Source organism: Emydura macquarii, unplaced genomic scaffold (assembly GCF_026122565.2).
Source record: "Emydura macquarii macquarii isolate MOO-44397 ecotype Brisbane River unplaced genomic scaffold, CSIRO-AGI_Emac_v2 contig_2292, whole genome shotgun sequence".
Classification (NCBI taxonomy): domain Eukaryota; kingdom Metazoa; phylum Chordata; order Testudines; family Chelidae; genus Emydura; species Emydura macquarii.
In genome coordinates, this window is record NW_027132429.1 from 1374659 (window position 1) to 1399376 (window position 24718).

Consider the following 24718-nt stretch of genomic DNA (forward strand, 5'->3'; position numbering starts at 1 on the left):
CCGGGGCTCCTGGTCGCCACGGCCCCACTCCCAGCCTTGGCCCTCAGCCCTGACCGCAGCCCCCCACAACCATGGCCCTGCTCCCAGCCCCAGCTGGAGGGGGTAGACAGGGGTAAGTGGGACCAGAGGGTAAAAGGTTTGAGGACTCCTCCTCCCCACAGTTGGGGTCAGGAGGGCGGGTGGGGTTCCCTGAATCATGTTTTGCTTCTCAGGAAATTCTCAGCATTTCTGGTTCCTCATTTCCTTTGATGAACTTTGAAAGGGGCTGAGGCCGGAAGAGAGAAAATAGATGGGGTATAAAAGTCCAGGACAGGCAGAGCCAGGGGGGCAGAGAGTGAGAAAGAGAGAAAAGGGACACTCGGGTTCTGTGCCTGGCTCTGGGAAGAGGAGTGGGGCCTAGTGGTTAGAGCAGGGGGGGCATTGCTGGGAGCCAGGACTCCTGGGTTCCATTCTCAGCTCTGCCCCCGGTTCACTGGGTGACCCGTTCTGTGCCTTGTTTTACCCACTAACCTGTCAACTGGCATGACCATAAGTTGCACTGAAGTGGTGTCTTCCATCCCAGCTGCCTCCTGTGATTCATGCCCCCCCCCTTCCTTCCGTCCTTCCTTCCAGCAGGCCCCAGCGTGGTGGGAGATGCTGCTCCCCTCAGACTAGTCAACTGGGATCTATCTCCACTGCTCTGGCAGCTGAGTCTGCATCACTGGCCCCCATTTTACAGGAGGTGAAACTGAGACATGGGGAGAGGGGAGGAGTGACTTGGCCAAGTTCACCCAGCAGGTGACTGGCAGGGCTGGGAATAGTATGGAGGATTCAAACCCTGGCTCCCAGCCCCCTGCTCTAACCATTAGACCCCACTCCCCCTGAGATGGGACTAGGACCCAGGAGTCCTGACCTCACCCATTCCCTCCTGACAGCATTTAGCCACCTCCCCCTGGGGGAGGGCTGCAAAGTGGAGCCAGTGATACCCCCCGTTAATTCAGCTGCAGCCGCTGATTTACAGCAGCTCTGGCTATTGATGGGCCCAGCCAGAGGCACCTGGGGCAGATTCTAGCCGGGCAGAGCCCTGGGCTGCTGCCAGGGGAGCTGGGCGGGGGGCTCTGCCCCTTTATAAATCAGCCCCCCCGCATCTCTCAGAGGGGCAGAAACTGCAGCCACTTGCTGGATGCAACAGCTTCAGGGTGCTTAGAGATCCCGGGGGGGGGGAATCATTTCCCACCCCCTTGAGTGAAATTAACGGAGTCCCCAGCATGCACCTCCCCCCCCACCTGATGGGCCACACCCCTCATGCTGATTGGCCCAGAGGCCTCCCCCTTATCACCTTGGCTGGCCAATGAGAGGGGGGTGGGAAAGGGGAAATGAAGCAGGGGGGAGCCTTCCTTAGAAAGTGGCTCGAAGGAGTCAGAAGTGGGGGGCGGGAGGAGAGAGGAACACGTGGGGGGGCAGGGAGGGAGAGTGAAAGTATTCAACACCCCCCCCCCTCCGGTCTTGGCCTGTGATTCCTGCCACTCCCCCCCCCCCTCCCCCTGCCTGATTCTGGATTGGGACCCGGCTCGCCATGGCATTTGTTGATGCTGTCCTGCCCTCCATCAGCAGCCTGGCTGGCTTCTGCCACTTCCAGGAGAAGCAGTCGGAGATCCTCAAGGTAAGGGAGGGGCTGGGAGAGAAGACACGTGGGGGTGCTAGGAGCTGGCATGAGCTGCCTGACCACCCCAGGGAGCCCACTATGGCCTTTGCCTGGGGTGTGCTTGCTCCAAGGGGTGGCTCCTGTTTAACTGACCGGCGGGGTGCCTGGGCTGCCTGCAGCAGGGCATGGGGGGTTATTGCCTTCTCCTGCCTGTGTGGTGTGAAGGGGTAGGGATGCTGCTCCCCAGAAGTGGTTGCATTTCAGGGTTCCATGTTCTGGGAGGCTTGAGTGTGGTGGTGGTGGTGGGGGGGGGGCAGTGAACAGAGGGGGGCAGAGAGCAATGGAAGCAGAGTGCTGCTCTGAGCCTGTGAGGGCCCTGGTGTGGGGCAGACCCCAGGCAGGGAGCGCCTGGTCACTGGAGGGCAGTGGGGGGAGCCCCTTCCCTAGGGTGAGGTTTCACTGGGTGAGAGGGTCCTGTGAAGCTGACGAGCCGGGGGGCTGTGAAGGCAGGATGCCTGGGTTCCAGTCCTAGTGCTGGGGGGACCCCAATGTTCACCTTAAAGGAGCTTCCAGCTAGTGGTACCCCTCAATCCATGCAGCGCCCCCCATCCCTCCTAGCCCAGCCTGGGGCTCCCCTCGCCACAATTCACCCAGTGCCCCTCAGTCCTGACCTGCAGCCCCCTGCTAGCCCAACCTTCCCCCCCCCCCAGCTCTGCTGGTGCCCCTCCATCCTGCCCCCTCCTAGCCCGGCCTGGGGCTCCCCCAGCTCTGCCGGTGCCCTTCAACCCCAATTTGTGGCCTCCTGCTAGCCCAACTCTTGACCTGTCTCCCCCACCCACACACCGGCTCTGCCAGTGCCCCTCTGTCCCCGTCCCACTACCCCCTCCTAGCCTAGCCTGGGGCTCCTGCCCAGCTCTGCCAGTGCCCCTCCATCCTGCCCCCTCCTAGCCCAGCCTGGGGCTCCCATCCCCCCAATTCATCCAGTGCCGCTCACTCCCGACTCGCAGCCCCCTGCTAGCCCACCCCCATCTAGTTACTGAGCATCAGCTGAGCTTGTGGCCTGGTTTTTGCGGAGCCAGGAGAGGGGCTGGGCTGAAAGCAGCAGTCGCTGCCCTGGGGCAATGACCGTTTGCACCCCCCAGAGGGGCTCCCCCACCTTTCCTCTAACCTAGCCTGCATGTGGGCCCCGGCCCGGGGCGCTCTTCCCCGCCGCGCTGCGCTGGAATGGCTGCGTCCCTCTGCTGGGCCATGACCTGGTGCAGGCGCCTGATAACAGATTCTCTTATCTCTCTGCCCCAGCGAGGGCAGCGTAGGAGCTGGCCCCACGGGCTGCACCCTCACCCCACAGGGTGACAGAGGCTTGTGGCCAGCTGGGGTTTGTTGGTCTATGGAATTTTTCTCGGTAAAATAAAAACTTAGCTGGAAAAGCGGCTCGATGTGCTTAAGAAATGCATGAGCTGGGGATAGAACCCAGGAGTCCTGGCTACCAGCTCCCCCTTCTCTGACCAGTGGCTCTAACCACTAGTCCCTTCTCCCAGTGTCTCCTCTGGCCTGATGGAGCCTGTTGGTTTTCTCTCTAGTGGTGGAAGGTGGAGGATGCCCCGGACCCCCCAGTGCCCAGCCCCATGGACCTGCCCCAGCCCCTCGGCTCCCTGCAGCTCAAGGAAGAGGATGACCATTCCTGCTGGGACCTGGACTTCTTGCTCAGCAATTTCCCCAGCACAGAGGCCGGTGGCTCGGGCCTGGGCGGGGGGTACGAGGCGGGGGCCGGACTGGGCCAGCAGGTGGCCTACAAGGGGCAGAGCCCGTGCGGGTATGCGGCAGGGGACGGGCTCCCTGGCCCCAGCAGCCTGGTCGCTGAGCTCCTGTCAGGGGACGAGCCCCTGGGCTGCGTCTCAGCCCCTCCTGGCTACACCCGGGGGCCGGAAAAGGGGGGAGCGGGCACCTGCGGGGGTCATCTGCAGACCTTCCACTCCAGGCCGGACTGTGGGGCCCAGCCCCCTGGCGGGTATGGGGAGCCCCGGCCTGCGGCCCTGCGGCATGGCTACCAGCTGAGCTACGGTGGCTATGCCCCGCCGGCCCCCACCCTGCTGGCTCGGGGGGCCCCCTACTGCCAGCTGCCCCAGCCGCCCCCCTGCAGCCTGGGGGGCGGCTACCAGGCCTTCTGTCCCAGCCACTACCAGGCCCGGTTCCAGCTGTACCGGGGCGACCCGGCTCTGCTGCCCTCCCCGGCACCCGCGGGCTACCTCGGCCTCCTGGCACCGGCCCCCTCGCCGGCCGGGGAGGTGGCCACCAAGCCGAAGAGGAGTCGTGCGGCCTGCACCCGCAAGCGCCCCTCCATCCATCGCTGCAGCCACCCCAGCTGCGGCAAGACCTACACCAAGAGCTCCCACCTCAAGGCCCATCTCCGCACCCACACAGGTGAGGGGGATGGATCGGGGTGGGGGGCAGGGGGGCTCTGACCTTGCAGCCTGTGCTGGCCCCGTGGGGAGGGGGGCTCAGGAGGGGTTGAGGGAGGCATTCCAGGGAGTGGGGAGGCTGAGGGGTGGCTCTCCCCTGAGATGTGGAAAGTCCCGTCCGTTTCGGGTTGTGGACAATGCCTGATCGGTGAAATCTCTGGCTCTGATCCCTGAGTCTGGTGCTTTTGTTCTGCCTCTTTGCCATTCCCCTGCACCCAGGTACGAGAGCAGCACTTCCTGTCCTAAATGTGTCATGGGGTGGCCGTGCGGCTGCTAAACAACCCTTGTGCTTCACCCCAGAGGCTGCTGCACCTCAGTGCGGGATCCCAGTATAACCAGCCGTCAGGCTCCACCCCAGAGGCAGCTGCACCTCAGTGCGGGATCCCGGTATAACCAGCCGTCAAGCTCCACCCCAGAGGCGGCTGCATCTCAGTGCGGGATCCCAGTATAACCGGCCGTCAGGCTCCACCCCAGAGGCGGCTGTGTTGGCTAGGGTGGGCTGGCTGGGCTGGGGTGACGCTCCCTTTGTTCCTGGCAGGCGAGAAGCCGTACCACTGCACCTGGGAGGGCTGCGGCTGGAAGTTTGCCCGCTCGGACGAGCTGACGCGCCACTACCGCAAGCACACGGGGCAGCGCCCGTTCCAGTGCCGGCTGTGCCAGCGCGCCTTCTCCCGCTCCGACCACTTGGCCCTGCACATGAAGAGACACATGTAGCACCGAGGCTGCGCTGCTCCCTGCTCTGCCTGCGCCCTGGACTGGACTGGAGCAGCCTCGTTCCAGAGTGGCCCAGGTGCCACGGGCCAGCAGCAGAATGGCGTGGGGGGTGTTTGGGCTTCCTTTGGCTGAGGGGAATGGACTGGGGGGACTGTCTGAGTGCCCCCCCGGGAGGACCCTGGGGCGCTGTGGGGAGCGGATCACACACCCCACATTCTTCCCCAGCTGGGTCTATTGGAGGTGTGGATCCAGATCATTGGATGTGTGGATCCAGTGGGGGGCTGGATCCTGGTTGGCCCTGGATCTCCCCTTCCCCAGCCCCCATTTGTCTGCTGCCAGTTGTTTCCCCTGCTGTGGGGACCACTTCTGGGGGGAATGTCTCGAACCCGCCTTCCGTGGAGGGAGTTACCTGCAACTCACCCCGCAGACCCTGCGGGCCGGCCAGCAGTGGCTACCCCCCACCCCTCTGGAGCCTTAGTGGCACCTAGAACCCAACCTTCTGGACGTCCCTGCCCCATTTCTAGAACCCAGCCCCTGGGGAACCCGGCCTCCATCCACAGGTGCTGCAACCAAACCTCCCAAAGCCCCTGCCACCTACAACCCGGCCTTCCTGCTGTGACACCTCGCACCCACCCCTGCTGCCTGCCCTTGCCCCTGAAACCTGCTCGCTACCCACCCCCAAGTTCCCCTGAGGGCCCGGGGCTGGGTGGGGGTCCTGGCTCTGAGGGGTGGCTGTTGCAGGGGGTCCTGTGGGGCATGGGGAATAAGCAGGCACCCCTGAGGCTGATGCTCCCTAGTAGCATCGCTCAGTTTAAGCAGGTTCTTTCCCCTGGAGCAGGTACCCCCTCTATTAAATGTCAGAAAGGGGGTGAGGCTGGGGTTTTATAAACTGCAGACGAGGGGGTCCAGGCTCTGCTCCAGCCCAAGGGTGGGGGACTGGCTGGCTTGGAGTGGGGGAGGAGGAAGGGGTGGGGGGGCCTTTCCCCTCGAGGGGACACTACCCCCTGCTCTGACTTATCCCTGGTTCTTTAATGATGACAGTAATTTCCAGCTCCATGAAACAAGTGTGTGGGTCTCAGCCCTGTTCCCATCATCCTCCTACCCCACCTGCAGAGACTAAACTGTTATAAGCTTCCCCCCCCTCCCCCCCCCCCCCCCGGTGCCTGAGCTCCCTCTTCCCTTGGGGTGAGAGACAAGGGGGGGCTTCAGGCTGGGCCCACCTGAGATGGGTGATGGAGGGCGGTGTCCTTGAATGAACTGACTCCAAACAAAACAGCTGTGAGCCGTGTCCCCATCTCACTGTGGTGGCAGCCAGCCCCTGCCACTGACTGTACACCAGCTGAGGGATGCTGCAGGAGTAAATTTACCCTGGGAGCAGCTCTTTATGATGGGGAGGGGCCTGGTTCTTCACTCTCCATCCATCAGTTCTGTCATTCTGATGCCTGGGAAAAGGAGCTGACCAGATTTTCTTTTTTAAAAATCCTGTTTCCCTGCGTGTGTGTCATATGCCCTATATTGCTAGCAGTAAATGAGGATTCTCCTTGCGTCTTCCATGCAAAATCCACCGCCCCCTTGCTGTGTTGGAACTGCTAACCCACGAGAGGGTTGAAATGAAGCTATTATTTCTTCCCTGGCTCTTTGAAAGTGTGTTTTGGTGGATTGGAAAGTGACAGCTGCAGGGGCTGACACTGAGAAGAGTTCCCAGAATTGCTTACCCTGGTTGCGGTCCCTGTCAGGCAAGGCACTGGGCAGCTCTTGTGCTGGAGAGCTCACTGGCCACGTTGCCTCAGTTTCCCCTCCCACGCTGTGTCTCAGAATGTAAAAGGAACTTGCCCCAGCTCCGACGGCAGATCAGCGGCAGAGGAGAGGAGACCGTGTGATTCCTGGCTCCCAGGCTGCTGCCGCTCCCGGAGGTGGGGGAATATGTTTGTGCAGCACCCAGCCTGCTGGTGCCCTGGGCTGTGACGGGATCTCCTGGGTGCTACCATAATGCACTTAATAAATTGTGTACAGCACCTAGCACAATGGGTTATTGGTTCATGGCTGGGCTCCTGGGTGCTACCGTAATGCACCTATTAAATTGTGTACAGTGCCCAGTCCAAGGGTGTCTAGGGCTGTGATTGGATCTGCTGCATGCTACCGTAATGCACCTAATAAATTGTGTACAGCACCTAGCATAATGGGTTATTGGTTCATGGCTGGGGCTCCTGGGTGCTACGGTAATGCACTTAATAAATCATGTACAGCGCCTAGTCCAAGGGTGTCTGGGGCTGGGAGTGGATTTCTTGGGTGCTACTGAAATGCACCTAATAAATTGTGTACTGTGCCCCCCATGATGAAGTCCTGGTTGGGGGGAGGGGTACACATACTAATCGGTAAGGTAGGTCCTTTCCCTAGGAGGCTTCTGCTGTGAATTCCCAACCTGCCATTTTAACTGAAACCTCATAAAATCGTCCTCTAACTGCCCTGGGAGGAGATGGGCTCTTGCTAATTTTAATCCCTCCGGTGAGGAGGTGAGTTTGCGTCCCAGTGGAAAGCCTCTCGTGCTGTTCTTGTTTCAGGGGGGAAAACCCCCATTTCCCCCGCTGTATTAATGAAAAACAAACCTCCTCAGGGCCACACTCTGTCATAGCAGTGAGTCATTCCATCTGCCTCGCTCCCTTGTAGGCTGAGCCAGTCCGTAAATTGGTGCATTTTGCCTTGACATGGTTAAAAACAAGATTTTTTTTGTTTTTAAAACCACGGTGTCTGCTCTAATGCCTTTAGTGCCGTCAGCGTGGGAGCCTCCTCTGACTCCTGCCTGCAGGGCTGGGCACCCCGTCCCCTGAAAAGTCTTGGAGAATTAGCCGGGGAGCTGAGATCAAGATGACTCTTGTGAAGAGGGTTTGATAGGATTGGCTTTATTGATCGTGGACAGGAAACGGCTAAGCAGGGACCGCAGTCTGTAAAATGACAGGGCGGAGGTAGAGAGAGGCCCCACCAGCATTGTTCTCTTCTCCCTGCCTCATCACGTGAGCTCAGGGGACAGTCAAGGCCGGGGAAAGGTGGCAAATTCAAAACCAATCCAAGGAAAGAGCTGTGCACCCACAGCGTGAACCTGTGGAACTCTCAGCTGCTGGATGGTGCTGAGACCAGAGCCTCAGGAAGGGGCTTGGAGGGTGAGCGGGACAGCGAGGAGCCCGACTGCTGTTGACAATTCGGGAAGTGATATTAACTTTGATGTGGTGGGGTTTAAGCTCATCTCTAGCATATGGGGGGGCAGTTTATCCCTCAGGGGCTACTGCAGGGGGTCTGACGTTCTCCGCCCTGGGTTACCCAGGGCGTAGGGTGCACAATGGCCCCGTCGGGCCTCGAATCAATGGATTGAATCAGTTACGTTTTTACCCGTGAAAATAAGCAGCTGGGGGAATGGGCAGTGCCGCTGCTCCCTGGTGGTGCACAGGTGCTCTGCGGTGTTACCTCTCAGCCTGGCTGGTTTAGGGGGTCGCCTGTACGAAGGCACCCCGAATCCAGCCCTACCTCCAGGAGCTTCCGCACCCGGCCAAGTCGATCTGGGAACGTTCAGCCCCAGCGTCCGTGACGCAGGAAGGGCGGCGGCAGAGGGGTGGGAGAAGAGCCCCGAGAAGGATTGGGAAACCTCCCGGCGAGCGGGCGACTCGGATGGCTCCATCTGTGTCGTTTCATGAAGAGCTGGTGAAGGGTGGGGGGGCTTGATCCCGGTCTGAAAGTATGGACGTGGCGGGGAGTAATTCACCCCTGGACCAAGTCACTGAGGGGTGCGGTGGATTCTCTGTCACTGAGTTTGTCCCTCAAGACGGGATGTTTTCCCAGGAAATCTGCGCTCGTTCAGAGGAGGATTAATTCGGCGACAGCCGATGGCTGGAGTCAGACGCCATCTGTGGGGCCGGGTGCAGCGCAGACACCAAATGTGAGGCAGTCCCTGCTCCCAAGAGCTCACACGCTGAATAGACACAGGGTGTGGATGGGGAAAACTGAGGCACAGAGCAGGGCTGTGACATGCCCAAAGTCAGTGGCAGAGCTGGGGAACGGAAGCCAGGCGTCCGGACTCCTAGCTACCTGCTCCAGCCATTGGGCCAGGCTGCCATGCTCATACTAGGAAAGGGGGAGAGTGCCCCCCCATACCATCTGGGACAGTCACCCCCAAGGCCACTGATTTGCCCTGTCGCCCCTCCCCCCCAGCGGGGGCTGGTGACTGGCTGCCCCCCCAGTATGGGGAAGGGGATGCCCAGTAGCCATGGATAGAGGGATCCCACACACACGCCCTGCTCTGTCTCAGGCATCTGGGGGGGGGTGAGGAGATATAGCCCCCCCACCCTTGTGTCATATCCTATCCAGCCATGTGTTCTAGGTGGTTGCTAAGCAACCTGTGGCATGGCGATGGCAACCGTAACTGGGTGATGTGTGGTGGTGACCAGGGGGGCTGTGTCACATCAGACCCCCCCACAGAAGTGAAGGATGGATGCTGTGTGAGTGCAGGTTGCTATGGGTCTGAGCCCCACTACTGCTGCGGGGGATTCTCCAACGGCTGAGGTGTCTTGTCCTGGCTGCTGCATGGTGGGGGCGGCGCTCAGCCCTGCCTTTACTCTCATGCCAGACATCGGTGCCCACCCCCCATGGTGCCAGAGACCAGCCGGAGCTCCTCCCCCCTGCCCCCTTCACTCCCAACCACTCTGCAGGCCCCCCTCTGAGATCCCTATCCCCCCGTCCATTGCCCTCAGCCCCCCCACAGGAGCTGCCCCAGGCATCATCCTGTATGGGGACCTCTGTAGTGACTGGGGGGGGGGGGGGAGGCCGCGCATGGCAATGCATGGCAGTTGCTGGGTTCAGACACAGCCTGTGGGTCTCTCTTGGTGTCACCCCATGGGGGTCTCCCCTAGATCCCCCCCCTCAGGGCTAGTGTCTCTGGGATTAGGGTTGGGGGGGGCAGGTGATGACCCAGCTGCTGGGCTGAGCGGACTTAGGAGGTGGAGCGGCGGTGTGTGGGGACCCCTTCGGGGTGGTGGGGGGGACTGGCTAGAGCTGGGGGACTCTGATGCCCACTGTGCCGCAGGAGCGTGGAGGAGGAGAACGCCCGGCTGCGGGAGCGTGTGGCAGAGGAGCTGGTGCAGGCCGAGCGCTGGCAGGGGCGCTACGTGGCGTTGCTGGGGCGCCAGGCCCGGCTTCGAGCCCGGCTACAGGCCCAGAGGTGAGGACCCCCCCCAGGTGTGGTGGGGAGGGAGCAAGGGAGAGGGACCTGGCGGGGGAGATGCCTGGGGGTGCAGCTTGCGCTGGGGTCCCCGGGGGCAGCGGGGGAGGGGCTCATGCCCTGTGTGTGCCCCCCCGCCTCATGCCCCCCTGTCCCCCCAGCCTGAAGCCGCTGGAGCAGGCGGCCCGGGCGCTGCGGGAGGAGCTGGAGGAGGCTCAGGGCGCCCTGTGGGAGCGGCAAGAACAGAAGGGCCGGCGCCGGCGCCATGTCCACCAGCGGGTGAGAGCGCCACGGCAACCGCCACCGTGGCCCTGTGGGGACCACGGCCATGGCAACCGGGGGCTGGATCACAACCGGCGCCCCCTAGAGGTGAAAAACCCTGTGCCCCATTTCCTGCCCCACAAGCCAGCCAGACCCCCGCCCTGGGGCCAGACCAGAGCTGGCGCCCCCTAGAAGGGAAAGGCCCTATAGGCTGGTTCTCATTCCCCACAGCCATCTGGGCCCCCCAGCCCGGGCCCCCCAGCCAGGCGGCCGGCAGCGGGGTGGGGCGGCTGCACACGGCGGGAGCTGGCCTGCGTGGAGGCAATGACTGGGGCTGGCTGGAGGCTCAGCACAGAGCTAGCAGCCTAGGGCCCCCCCCCCCCACCCAAGGGACAAGCGCCCCCCCCCCCCCATTGCAACAGCAATTTCCCTTCATTGCCCTGCAGGAAAAAGAAAACCAGAGACTGGCTGAGACCCTCCAAGAGCTGGAGGGAAAGGTGAGTGGAGGGGGTCAGTAGTTGGGGGGGGGGGGGGGGAACAGGGCTGGGAGTCAGGACTCCTGGGTTCTATCTTCTAACCCCAGCTCTATCACTGTCTGTGAGATCTTGGGCCTCAGTTTCCCCATCTGGCCTTAGAGGTGCTCTGGGATCCCTTCCTCACAGGGTCATCCTCCATCCTTGGGAGAGGGAGGAGCACCCTGCAGGTGTCTCCCCGTCCTTCGCACTGGCTTCAGCCCCCTCCCCCCCCCCGTTTGTGCTCAGCAGTGCTGCTCCCCCCACAGGTCTCCAAGCAGAGACAGCTGGAGAAGACCCACAAGCAGAATTTGCAGCAGCTGCGGGTGCAGGGGGATGAGCTGCAGGTGAACCGCGTGGGAGGTGTGGGGCTGGGGGGTATCGGGGACGGCAGTGCAGAGCCGAACTCTCCCATGGACTCCCAGGGCGGAGAGGGGCGGGGGAGCCCCTCCTCCTACACACCAGCCCCCCCCCCCTGCTCCCCGAGGTGTGGGCAGCTGGGGCACCAACAAGGAAAGACCCCCCCCCACCTGCCTCCTGTCCAGCTCCTATCTAGGGAAACTGAGTCACTGAGGCGTTCAGTCCGGGGGAGGATGGTGACTTCTGAACTCTGGACACCCATCCAGCAGGGTCTCACGGGGAATCCAGCCTCCATGGGGACTTACTGAGACACAAGGGAGGGTCTCAGAGGGGGTCTTTGACACCCCTTCCTGCCAGCCACGGGCACAGCTGGGCTGGGAGGGAGTGGGGATCCCGGCTGATGGACAGGGCTGGTGGGGGGTGGATGTGAGCTGACGGGCTAAGGCAGACCCTGTCTCTTTCCCCCTTCTAGAGGCACCTGTGGGATGTGGAGGCCCAATACCAGGCCAGGGCTGACAGGATCAGGGAGGTAACGCCAGGTCCCGGCTCCGGGTCTCAGCGCAGGCCCCTCAGTCCCGACCCGCAGCCCTCTGTTAGCCCAGCCCCAGGCTCCCCCCACAGCCCTCCGGTGCCCCTCACTCCCAGCCCGCAGCCCCCTCCTATCCCAGCCCTGGACTCCCTCCCCCCCCTCCCCACAGCTCTGCCAGTGCCCCTCACTCCTGATCTGCAGCCCCCCAGCTATGGGAGCCCCTCTGGTCATTTCATGTCCTCCCAGCCAGGGGACAGGTCTCGGATGTATCGCTTGGTTTGAGCCTGAGCGTGATACATCACAGGATTTCCAGATGGGATCTGACCACAGAATTTCGTCACCTCTTGGTCTGTGGGGCAAGAGACCTGTTCCTGCCCCCCCACTTCCTTTCCCCTGCCCCAGTCTGTCCCCCCAGTCTCCTCCCAAAACCTCCATCACAATCACACACCCCAGCCTGTGCTCCCTACACCCCTCCCCCCCAGCTTTCCCCCTCCCCAACCTGTTCCCAGCCAGCCTGCAAGCCCCAGACACTTCCTCCCCCCACCCATCCAGGTTTCCCCAGCGTGGTCCCTTTGGGGCCGTGGCTGACCAGGGAGATCTGTCAGTTACTGGCCCGGAGGCTCTGGTGTTTTGTACCTCAGAGGGGGCCATCCTCATCCACCCCCTGGGCTGCATCTCACCCCCGGGGGGGGGGGGGGGGGGTAGAGATCACCACAGGCCTCTGATTGGTTTCCCGGCCCGTAATTAACAAGCACGGTCCTTATGGACCCAGAACCCTAGCCAACGGTTCCTGTTTGGGGGGTGGGGGGCGGGTTTAGAAGCAGCGACACATCCCCGAGCTGAACCTGACCGTGTGGGGACTTTCTCGAAGGATCCAGGTATGTCCCGTCCAACCCCCAGCGCCGGGATTGAATCCAGCTGGGTTTCAGGGAGCCTCATTTGGGTCAGAACCATCTGCCTCAGGCTGTAGGGCCCAGATCCTTCCTGGGCTCCTAACCTCCCCTGATTTCCGTGACGGTTCCTGAGCCCAGGCGAGCAGCTGCTTCCACGCTTGCATAGCCCAAATTCCTTCCTCTGCCAGGCACGTGGGTGGGGGTTGGGATGGCGCACGGGACACCTGGGCCCTGTTCCCTGATGGGAGACCTTGGCCAGGTCTGGGCAGCGCCTGGCACATGAAGGCCCTGAGCTCAGTCGGGGGCTGGGCAGCGCCCGATTTCAGCCATGGAAACTTTAGCCTCCAGGTTGCCAGTTCGAATCCACGGGGTGGAATGAGTGCGCTGGGGCTCAGCCTTGCTCCGGCTGTGACGCTGTCACGGGTACACACTGGCCCAATGGGTTGAGGATCAACTGGGCTACAAAGACCAAATTCCCCTCTCCCTTTGGGTGGAGATCCCTGGCGGGGCTGTTGCAGCTGAACGGATTGTAACCGTGAGGTGGGGGGTGCGTTCTGGTCCCTCCAAGGTCCTGCACGGGAACATCAGCGGCTGGGGTGATCGGGTGATGGAGGCACAGCAGGAGGCAGAGCTGTGAGTGATTTGGAGGGCAGGGGGCAGGAACATCAGCCCAGGGTGGAGCAGGCGTTCTCAGAGCTGGGGCAGGTCCTGGGGTGGGGGTCGGGGGCCCAGCTAGGGCCTCCTGTGGCTGTGCCAGCCTCTCTGGTGGCGTGGGGGGGCCTGACAGGTAGTCAGGGGCACTGCTTGGGGCACCTGGTCCTATTCCACTCTGCCTCGTGACACACAATATCATGCCAAGTGCTCATTTGAGAATTGAAGTCTTTTACAGTCTTTTCGACAATCTGGGCCCTTTGCAGCTATGACAAGGCCTGTGGTTTGTTTGATTTAGTTTAAGGTTCCCTGGCATGTCTGTATTTTCATGTCCCAGTTGGTATCATTCCAGCTTATTTCTTCCGTATTGGGTGATCGTAATGTGGGGCTGAGATATATCTGTTTTAACCACCTGGGGGTGCCACTGCTATGGTTTACATTGGAAGTTAATTATAGCCCCGCATGTGCACAATGCTCCCTGTTTTACCAACCAGGCATGATTATTTATAGGCACGTTGCCTTCTTTCTCTTGGTGCCAACATATATTTTGATTTAGTTTATTTAATCCCCACCAACCTTTTTTCATTGCAGATTTACAGTAATATCGTCTATTTACTCTACATTTCAGGGTTTTTTAATTAATGTTCCCCATTCCCATTGGGCGTCTAATATTTTTTCTCATCCTTGGCCAGGGATCCACCATATTTCATTTCCTTCTGGCATTATTTCATAATAACCTTTCTCATTTCCCCAAGCCCTGGCATATGTTACTGGATATTCCTTTTGTACCTGTCCATTAGCCATCCCTGAGAGGATAAAAACACATTGGCGGTTTGTCCACTTTTGTATTCGTGCCCTCCAGGTATCTTGGAATGCATTGTTAATGTACGAATAGCAGTGTAACACCCGGTTCAATGTCCTTGGCCAACCTTTAGCACTTGGTTCCATGATCTCTCTCCATGGTTCTCCCAATATTCCCTGGGCCTCCATGCAAACGTCTCCCCTGGACAGACCCGCATGAACGTTTTTTACTGGTTTAACAATTTCCAGACTGGCCTCTCCCAACAAGTTGCTCATTTCCTGCTTGGCCCAGTTTTTGGTCCATTATTTCTCCTTGCACCGCTGCACCTGCTGCTTCAGCCAATTGTTCCAGAGCCTCTCTCACTCTTCCCCTGAAAGTTGAGAGACCCAAGTATTTCCTCGTCCCAAACCAGTATGAAATGTCTCCCATGTAGCATCTTTTTTAACCACCCCTCTTTTTTTTTTAAGTCCTGAGACCAATATGAGAGAGTCCATCTAAGGGATCCATGTTCGTTTAGTCCCATAAGGGGCCAATATTGTCACCTTCGCATTTCTTGCTTCTATTGCCTTTTCTCCAGGGTAGTTAGGGTACCCACTTCCTCTTGCAAAGCCCTCATCCAGCTCAGAGCCTCCTGTACGAGCTGAGATGATGATCTGCCCCCCCAGAAAGGATTTCTGTCACACCACAAATTGAGTTGCTTCACAATTTGCTGGTTTCTCCTCTGGTTGCAATTCTGTGGCAAGCACAGATCTTCCAACCAGTGGTCCAGTGACCACATTGCAAGAGAAACAACCAGCAGTAATAACAAGCAGATTCCCCAGCATATTTCTTCTGGCATCCATGGATTCATTAATCTGGAAAACAGAAGCAGAGCAAAAGGCCTCTAACCTGACCTCATAGGTCACGTTAGCATCATTTCAATGTCTGCATTGCATAATCACATTCCTCGTGACCAGGCATACCACTTCATTTCCACTCCAGCTGATTGTGTGCCCAAATGACCCCAGGAGACAGTTTACAAACGCTCCATTAAGCCCCACTTAAATTTTGTGTGAATTTCAGGGATTGTGCGTTCATCCCTTTACCCGCTTCCTTCTCTCATTCTTTGTGTTTTACCAGGGAGTGCTTATTTTATACAGCCATATATAATAGAATAAGGGTTACAAGCATATATATAGATACTCTAGCTTATCATATAGGATGTGGGCTGTATATTTCTTGCGTTACTGCCAAAATACAAATCTATGAGCCCCTTATACTAAAACAAGCAATGCAAGTTATAAGAAGAGATACGTATGCAAGCAAGCAGGCTAGTCCTATGGGTTTGTAGTCCACAGGTACCAAGTTCACCTCTCAGCCATAGGCATCCCGGATACACATTTAACAGCGTTGTTGTTTGGTACCTGTATCGGTTTCTGATCCAGCCCTACACTGCCGGTACTCTGGCCATTAACCATGTGACGGGCTTTCATGGTGTCATAATGACACTTGCCCTCACACCATTTTACCAATGTTTTTCCATGCCCTGAAATATAGTTTGATGTGGTCAGAATCTTTCCAAATATCCCCCTTTCGAGTAGCCACCAAGACTGCTCTGGGGCTGGCTATGTACTTAACAGAGCATGGTCCGTTTCATTTTTCCTTTTGTTACCAAATTTTTCAGCATTCCCCTGTCCCCTGTTTTCCATTGATCTCCCATTTGTCCTCTCTTTTTCTACCTTGAGTTTCTTCTGTGCAGATTTCCTCTCCTGTCTGTGCCAAGTTTACTATCCATACTTTGTTTTGCACCCACTCCGATAGCCTAACGTTAGCGAGAATTCTGGGGTCCCCGTGGCCGTACCTGTCATCAACTCAAAGGGTGTGTGCTGGCTTCCTGCTTCTCTCAAAGCTCCCATGGTCATAAAAATGGCAGGTGAAGCCGTTTCCCAGTCACAACCTCTTGTTTGAATCGGTTTGGTCAATGCACATCCTTTATTTCTCTATTTGTCCCTTCCACTTTTCCTGCACTTTGTGGATGGTAAGCTATATGCCACTTGGCTTTAATTCCCATTGTTTGCAACAAAGCCTTCACCACCGTCCCAACAAAAGGCGCTCGCTGATCACTGTCTATACACAAAGGCATGTCCCACCGACTCAGCACCTGCGCTCAAAGACCCTTAGCTGTCATCTGAGCTGTATTGTCGGAGATAGGGATTACTTCAAACCAGCCTGAAAAATCATCTATTACCACTAGGAAATACTCTTTCCCTGGAGGAGTTCTTCTTAGAGGTCCAGTGTAATCCATTTGCAGTCGTTCCCATGGGCCTGCAGTGCCAGGTTGATGTCTCATCACCTTTTCCTGCTGGCTTTTAGGATTAACCTGTGCACAAGCCAAACATTTTTGACAAAAAATTTCAATTGGAATCTTCATCCCCGGCCACCCGCACCGTTTTTTTTACTTGTTCCAATGTTCTTTTTGGTCTGAAATGTCTTTGTTCATGAGTGAACCTCATTATTTCTTCTCTGCTCCATTCTGGGGGTCCCCACCTTCCCTCTTGTCCTTGTTTTGCTTCTGTGATTTCTCCTTTCTTTTCTATTTCCAGTTCTCTTTCCACTCCTGCCAATTTTTGTCCCACTAATTCTCAGTCCTGTTTTTTCATATTGCACAAAAAGACTGTTCTGTACATTGCTCGTGATTCAATTTTCCTTCTGGGTCAGCTTTTATATTATCTGCTCAGGTTTCTTTTCCCATTTGAGATCGTGTTACCACCTTATTTTCGCCTTTTCCTGAAGGTGGCACAGTAGCTGCTGCTTGCTTAGCCAGTGCATCTGCTTTATTGTTTTAAACTCCTTCCACGATAGATGGAGTACTGGGGGCTTTAATATGCGTAATTTGTGTAGATCCCGTTCGCTGTCTGATTATCTTAATAATTGCTTCCCATTGTGTCCAACATGAACTCTCTTTATCCTCTTGCTTGCCCATATGGGGGCCCAGATGACTATTCCTTGCAGTGTCCAATGAGAATCTGAACACAGAACCACATCACGATCCAGTGGGGGTAGGTTCCAGGTCTATTTTTACAGCTACCACATCGCAGCCCTGTGCCAACATGTTTTTGCAGGAGGTTATTAATTCCTGCAGCTGCACAAACAGGCTTTTCTTCTTTGCAGTCACTGGACCCGTCCGTGAACCATTCCCACTTGTGATTCAGCCCCGCTTGCAATAGATCCTCTGCTTCTTCTCCTGGCCAGGTACTGGACATTCATGCTGATTTCCTTCCATGATTACCACATATGTGAGCACTGGCAGGCCCTTTACTTTATCTGCTCCCACCCGTCGGTTCTGTAAGACCAAAGATCATTTAGCCAGTCGATGGTCACTCACTCTCACATCCGATGGCTTTCCTCGAAGGATGAGCTTTCACCGCAGTGTGTGACATAATCACTATGCCCTACCATATATTCCTACGTCGATAGTGCCCACATAATCTCTTGCCATTCCAGGTTCCAGCTCATAAGGGGAAAATGTAGATTCATGTGGGGAGGGCTTGCGGCTTCCACAGGCAACAGGCTGCCGCTTTCCCAGCGTCTCTTGTAGCAACACCGCTCCTCTGGCTCCCGGGCTGTGTGACACCCTCAAATAAAAAGGTTTCGCTGGATCGGAGTACGCGAGTGCTGGTGCAGTCAGAACTGCTTCTTTTCCTTTCCTGAAAGTGTTATCGTGCTCTGGCTCCCAATCCATTGGCCTCTCTTTCTCATGAGGGACCATGGAGGGGCTTGCAAATTTCAGCAATGTTTGGTATAAAATCCCTGAACAAATCCCATAGCCCCCCCATTCAACAAACCCTCACTGACTCCCGGGTTTAGGAAGGGTTCTCAGAATTCCTACTCTTTGTTTACTGATAGTTCAGCCTTCCTGCCCCAGAGCGGTCCCTAAATATCCAACCTCTCCGTGTACCAATCGCACTTTATCCCATGACAATTTAAAGCCTGTTTTTTCCACTAGGCTTGTAACCCGTGTGGTCCGATGGTTGCATTCCCCTTCAGACGTTTCAGTAACCAAAATACCATCCACATGCGACGTTACCCCCCGGTTTGTCTGATTCGGGAAGCTGGTCCCACATCTTGGTTACTGAGCATGGGCGATCGCCGGAGTCTTGTGGGAACCCTGAGAAGCCCTCCTGAGAGTCAGGTGTTTATTTGTAAATGTAAACGCTAATCGAGGCCGACTCTCGGGGATGAAGGGGATAGCAAAGAAACAGTTAGCAATGTCCACTACAGAAAACCAGTTAGCTGTAGCCATTACTCTGGCTATTACAGCTGGGAGATTGGCTACAGCTGGGGCCATAGGGACTGTAGATTCCTTAATTTTCCTGTAATCAATTGTAAGGCACCATCTGCCGTCTGGTTTCTGTACCAGCCGGATTGGAGAGTTATATGGACTCGACACTCCACTACTCCTCGCTGTGTTGTTAAATCCTCTAACAGTTCTTCTGTACGGGGACCGGCTTCTGCTGGGTATGAGTGCTGAGGAGCTGGCGTCACAAATGTTCCCACTCTCCCCACCGCAGCTCTTATGCCTTCACATGTCGATTTCTTTCTAGCCCGCACTGAGGGAATTCCTCTGCGTGATCGACAGATGGCTCCGGCAGTGGTGCTCTGAGGAGGGCTTTGGGATATCTGGTCGCTGGGAGGCAGTCACGGACGGAGGCCTGTTCTCTTGGGATGGACCTCACCTGCGTAGGGAGGGATGTGCACTCCTAGGATGGAGGCTGGCACAACTGATGAAGAGAGTTTTAAACTAGGGAGTTGGAGGAGAGGGTTGGGAGATGCCCAGGTCATCTCCACGCCTGATTTTAGCATTGAGAGGGAGGGAAATGAAGTGAGAAAGGACACAGCAGTGGGGAGCAGATGGACAGCAAGAGGAAGGGTGGGGGAGACACCGGGCTAAGAGGCGATATTGGCAGTAGAATGACTGGGCCAAATCAGGTCAGGAACACAAGCAAAGTCAGACCGCAAAAATGAAGATGTTTGTACACCAATTCGAGGAGCCTGGGCAACAAAATGGAGGAACTAGAGCCGCTGGTAGAGGAAGTGAAACCCCGTATTATAGGAATAACAGAAACCTGGTGGAATAGTCGTCACAACTGGTGTACAAGCATTGAAGGGTGTGTGCTGTCTCGGAAGGACGGATGTAAAGGTGAAGTTGTGCAGTAGCTTTGTATAGCAATGATGAGGTGGACTGTAAGGAAATTAGAAGTGATGGAATTGATAAGACAAAGTCTGTCTGGGTAAAGATCACACTGGGGAAGAAAACTACTAGCGTGTCCCCTGGGATAGTGCTTGGGGTGTGCTACTGACCACCGGGATCTGATCTGGACATGGCTAGAGACCTCTCTACGGCTTTTAACGAAGTCAATACGACTGGGAACTGTGTGATTATGGGAGACTTTAACTTCCAGGATACAGACTGGAGGACAAGCGCTAGCAGTAATAACAGGGCCCAGATTTTCCTGGCTGTGACAGCTGACGGATTCCTTCACCAAATAGTTACTGAACCAACGCGAGGGGCTGCCATTCTAGATTTGATATTGGTGAGCAGTGAGAACCTCACAGAAGAACTGACTGGAGGGGACAGCCTTGGTTCGAGTGACCATGAGCTAATTCAGTTCAAACGAAATGGAAGGAGAAACAACAGTAGATCTGTGCCTAGGGTCTTTGACTTCCAAAGGGCTAACTTTAACACATGAAGGGAATCAGTTGGGGAAGTGGACTGGACTGAAGAACTCAGGGATCTAACGGTGGAGGAGGCTTGGAATTACTTCAAGTCAAAGTTGCAGGAACTATCTGAAGCCTACCTCCCAAGGAAGGGGAAAAATTCATAGGCAAGAGCTGTAGCCCAAGCCGGATGAGTGAGCATCTCAGACAGGTGACTAAGAGACAGCAGAAAGCCTCCAAGGAGTGGAAGATGGGAGGGATCAGCAAGGAAAGCTGCCTCTTGGAGGTCAGAACATGTAGAGATAGCGAGAGAGGCCAAAAGCCAAGCAGAGTCAGACCTTGCAAGGGGAATTAAAACCAATAGTGAAAGGTGCTATAGCCGTATAAACAGGAAGAAAACCAAGAAAGAAGAAGTGGGACCGCTGAGCACTGAGGATGGGGGGGAGGTTAAGGATAATCTAGGCATGGCTGAATATCTAAACAAATACTTCGCCTCCGTTTTTAATGAGGCTAATGGTGAGCTTGGGGATAGTGGTAGGGTGGCTAATGGGAATGAGGACTTCTCCTGTTGAACCAGATCTGGCCCCAACAGAACTTCATTTGGTCACAGACCCCGGTAGCAATCAGAAATCTAGTCTGATCTTACCCACAGCAGATGTTCGAATAATGAGCCTCCTGCAGCTGAAAATCCTCTTCCTCTTTCTCTAAATCCAGGAGGATTTCGTCCTCTACCATGTCCAAAAGTTGATTTAGATTAATACTGTCAGGTTCATCACACCCTGCTCTGTTAGTACATGAGATTTTGCTGACTGCTTTCGGAGAAGAACCGCTTGTATTACTTAATACCTGTTCTGCTTCTCGGGCCGCCCTTAGTAACCCCACCTTAGTCATGTTTTCCCGCGGCCCTTTGAAAATGTGAAAGGTGATCTCAATCCATCATATATTAAATCCGTTACATGGGCCTCGTCCCCATCCCAGCCAGCAGGAATACACGCCAGAGTCAGCCTGGTACAAGAAACCACAACAGTTTCTCCTTCCTCCTGACACATCAGCCACACATACAACTTCTCTTAGCTCAGCAGGAGACAGGAAAAACCAGGCTATCTTTTTCACAGCTTCGTTCTTATTTTGCTCACCTTCCATTTCTGCCAGTACCGTTGATCCTTCCCGGTGCATGGTTAATATCAAATCTCGGAAATCTCCCAAATCCAATTGCTTCCGGTTAGTATATCCCAAAAGCCAAGCCACACAGTTTTTCTTTGTTAAAGGTCCCAACTATCTGGCCAACGCCTGCTTTTCAGTTTCCGTCAGAGGATGGGTTACTTCCTTCTGTACCTGCCGTGGGGGCTGAGGCATCTGTACCACCACTGCAGGCTGTTGTTTTCCTTGGAATAGACTCTTTTTCTACCAACTGATACACAGGCCTCCCAGCATCATCCAACATTACAGCACGATCACCATCCAATTTAACATTATGCCGTTCTCTTTTAACCACCGGACCGGTTAAATCAGATATCTCAATGTGACAAGTGGGTTCCCCTTCCATGAGTTTTTCCAGATCACAACATCACACACACCTTCCTCCTTTTTGTTACCAACATCATCGGATGGCAGAGGGGCACATGGAATAACCCGCTGCCCATGACGTTCCTGCTCTCACATTTCTTGGTCCTTTTCCCTCTGCCATTCTTCCAGTGCATTCTCCCAGTCTTGATCATCCCAGGGATTATCTCTTAAAGCCACAAGACAAATGGCTTTTTCAGCTGTTAAGGCTCGTTTTAATTTACTAATGACATTAGCACATTTCTTGTGATTCTCTTTTCCAGTCCTCCCGGCCTTTTTAACTTGCACAGTTAAAACCAAAGCTGCCCCTCAATACCGTAAAGCTTCTTGCTTCAACCTCTCTCTCTCTCCCTCCCGTATATTCATTTTCTCCTCAAATCCTGGCAGCTCCATGTCAGTGCTGTCACCTGCTGGGCACGGGTTAAAGGCTGGGTTAAAGCCGGTTGCAAATCTCGCTTCATGTTCTTGTTCTGAATTTTGACCTTCTCCAGGTCCTGCTCCAAAGTCTCCCAGTTGCATTCCAAAACATCTCGCTCCTCCAAAAGCTTAGCTACAGCCGGACCCATATCCCACATGGCAGCACAAATCACCTGTTCCGTCGCCGGATTATAACCCTTTGGATATCTCAACAACAGATCTTTCCAATACCCCTCCTGACAGGGCGTGGGAACAGCATCAAGGAGCGATGGGTCTAACCCCAGGTTCTCACACACTTGTTTCAATAGGGACTTGTCAGCTAGACCTGGAGGCTTCGGGGCATCCCGCCTTTCCTCCGAGGTAAACCCACCTTGCTTGCGCTTGTGGAACATCCTTGGCTTGAAGATCACACTTATCCCTCTGTTGTCTGCCCGTCTGTGACTCTTCGTAACCTCAACTCAGACACAAAATCAGCTTCGGCGTCTCGGTTCCAAGCTGTGCGTTACAACTCAGATATAACACCATCAGTAACATGCAAGTTTCACTTGGCACAGTGGCCACTCCATCAGCGATGAGCCAGGAACTTTCCACAGGCCCTCAGCTGGGACACAACATCCAGTAGCCGTGCCAGTGAGTCTTGATTCCGTTTCTCCAACGCAAAGCCAGTTATTGGGAAACAGGCATCCCAGCCAGACAGCAAACGGCTATCCAGTGCCTCTTCTTCACGAGCCTCAGTTCCCCAAGCACAAACCCTCAGTAACGAAGCTGGCCCCACATAGCGTTGGCAAACGGAGCAGGGGTAGCTCCCAACTCTAGGTGGAGGCCGTTTGTCTTCTTTCTTCCTCCAAGTACGTGGTCTTTACGATGGTCTCTCACAGTGAGGTGTTGGCCACCCCCAGACCCTCTGGTTCCAAAATCCTGCGTCTGTCCTGCTGTATCACTAGCCCCTTCAGATATCTGCGAGCGGCTGTGACGGGATATTCCCCAGCACTTGTACCCTTTTTCCAACCTAGATACCTCGCGGGGTCCCGTCCAACCCTCATCTTCTATGATTCTCTGACCCTGGTGTCAAGCATCACTCCATCCCCACTGCTCAGCCACTGGTTAGTGGGGTGGGGGTTGCGCCCCGGGGCTGGCTGGGCTGGGGGCTGCACTGCCGGCCTGGGGCCCATAGAGGCGCCATCTCTGGGGCAGGAGGCAGAGAGCGGGGTGGGTGATGCCCAGGGGAGATCCAAGGGGGTTGTGATGCCCAGTGGGGCCTTCTGACCTCGACTCCACTGGGGGACAGCTGCATCATCATACCCCATTTCCCCCCAGATTATGGGGGAGTCGCTGGGGGGGGGACACTAATGCTGTGTCCTGCCTCAGCTTCCAGAGAGAGGCTCTAAACAGCCCCCAGGGACCCCGCCCGGCAGCCTCCTGTGGGAGGAGAGAGCTCGTGACCAGACGGTATGGAGGGAAGTGGGGGGCAGGGCACCAGTGGGGGGGGGGGGGCCCGGGTCAGAAGGCTCTGGGCACAGCTGTACTGGGCAGGGGGGATCAGGGGCCAGGAGGAAGCCAACTAGGGGTGGGGAGGAGAGTGGGGGGCTAGACTGGGAGGTGGGGGTCAGCCCATGGGAGGAGGCGGGGGTCCAGCTGTGAGGGGGGCTGGGCGGAGGCAGGAGCCAGTCTACAGGGGTGGAGAGGGGCTAGGTGAGAGGAGATGTGGGGAGAGTCCATGGTGGGGGTCTAGGCTGGGGGGTGGGCTGTGGGTCAGGGGGTGAGTGTTTCCAGTGAGGGGCTTGGCTGGGGGGAAGTAGGGGGCCCAATGTCTCTGCCCCTGTCCCCCCTAAAGCACAGGGACCACTAAAGAGTGGGGGCCATATGGGGAAGGAACCCCACCGGGATGAGGGGGCTGGATGGGGGTCCCCTCCCAGAAGCACTTGCTGCCATTGGGCCCCTCGCCCTGCCCCCCCACCCAAAGGCCTGTGCACCCCCTTTGTGGGGTGGGGGGGCTGCATCTCACTGGGTTTGTTGCTACCCCCAGGAGAAGCTGCTGCATCAGGAGTCAGGGGTCACAGAGCCAAGGGGGCGACTCCCCCCCAGGTGAGGAACCCGGCAGCCATGGAGGGCGGGGGGGGAGGAGGGGTGACATGAGTGGGACCAGGACTCTGGAGCTGCGGGGAGGGGTCCTGGGGGGCAGGCCAAGCGGGGTGTCTCTGGGGGGCAGGGGGCTCTGGGAAGCAGAGGGGGGGGGTCTGTGGGAGGAGGGGTCCTGGGGGGTAGACCAAAGAGGTGTCCATGGGGAGGAGAGAGGCTCTGGGGGGGCAGGCCACGGGGGTGTCCTTGGGGGGTAAGGGTCCTGGGGGGCTGAGGGAATGTCTGTGTGTCTGGGGCACATGGGGGGCTCCCCCTAGCCCCCCATCTCATGCTGTCCCCGTCTCTCCAGGCTGCGGGCGGCCGGGCGGCTGCTCTGGGCCCTAGCCAAGGCGTTGTTCCTGACCCTGCTGGGCACCCTGGCGCTGGCCCCCCTCCGCGCCCTGCTGTCACGCCAGCCCTGCCCCCCACCCGCCGGGCCCTGGCTCTACGTGCGCCCCAAGGAGCCGCTGCCCCCCTGAGCCACGCTAATAAACAAATAAACCACCGGAATTCGTCTCCAGGGTCATTTCCCCCACGCCCACTCCCCAAATCCAACCCATAGGCCCCCCAGATCAGACCCATGGGCTGTCCAGCCTGGGACCCACCCCATCCAGTTCAGTGGTTCGACACCTGCCAGGCGGGTGCGGGGGGAGGAATCCCTGGGTGGGGACATGGGGGCTGATTCCCTGAATCCCAGAGAACCAGTTCTTCTCTTGGCAAAGCAGTAGCCACTGTTCAGAGCCCCCCCCACCCAACCCCCCCCAGGAGACAATAATCCGGTATCAGGCTCCGCATCCCCAGCAGCGAGGAGTTCCACAGGGAGCATGGGGTGAAGGAGCATCGGTCCCTAACGGTGCTGAAGGAATCTGCCTCCCAGTGAGGGGAAGGAAGAATGGGGCTGGCAGGGCTGGA

At 56.9% G+C, this 24718-nt stretch overlaps 2 protein-coding genes across 2 annotated transcripts; both read left to right on the forward strand.

Annotated features, from left to right (window-relative positions):
• The first annotated feature begins 1505 nt into the window (after positions 1 to 1505).
• Positions 1506 to 5688, forward strand: KLF1 (KLF transcription factor 1). Its single transcript, XM_067560473.1, has 3 exons — positions 1506 to 1642; positions 3205 to 4045; positions 4622 to 5688. The coding sequence occupies exons 1-3, from the start codon at positions 1556 to 1558 to the stop codon at positions 4795 to 4797; spliced, it is 1104 nt and encodes a 367-aa protein (XP_067416574.1). The 5' UTR covers positions 1506 to 1555; the 3' UTR covers positions 4798 to 5688.
• Positions 5689 to 9273: 3585 nt separating this feature from the next.
• Positions 9274 to 24310, forward strand: LOC137161246 (paramyosin-like). Its single transcript, XM_067560348.1, has 12 exons — positions 9274 to 9284; positions 9869 to 10003; positions 10165 to 10282; positions 10711 to 10761; positions 11046 to 11098; positions 11140 to 11263; positions 11609 to 11665; positions 12484 to 12543; positions 13127 to 13191; positions 23057 to 23137; positions 23715 to 23773; positions 24117 to 24310. The coding sequence occupies exons 1-12, from the start codon at positions 9274 to 9276 to the stop codon at positions 24149 to 24151; spliced, it is 849 nt and encodes a 282-aa protein (XP_067416449.1). The 3' UTR covers positions 24152 to 24310.
• The last annotated feature ends 408 nt before the right edge of the window (positions 24311 to 24718 follow it).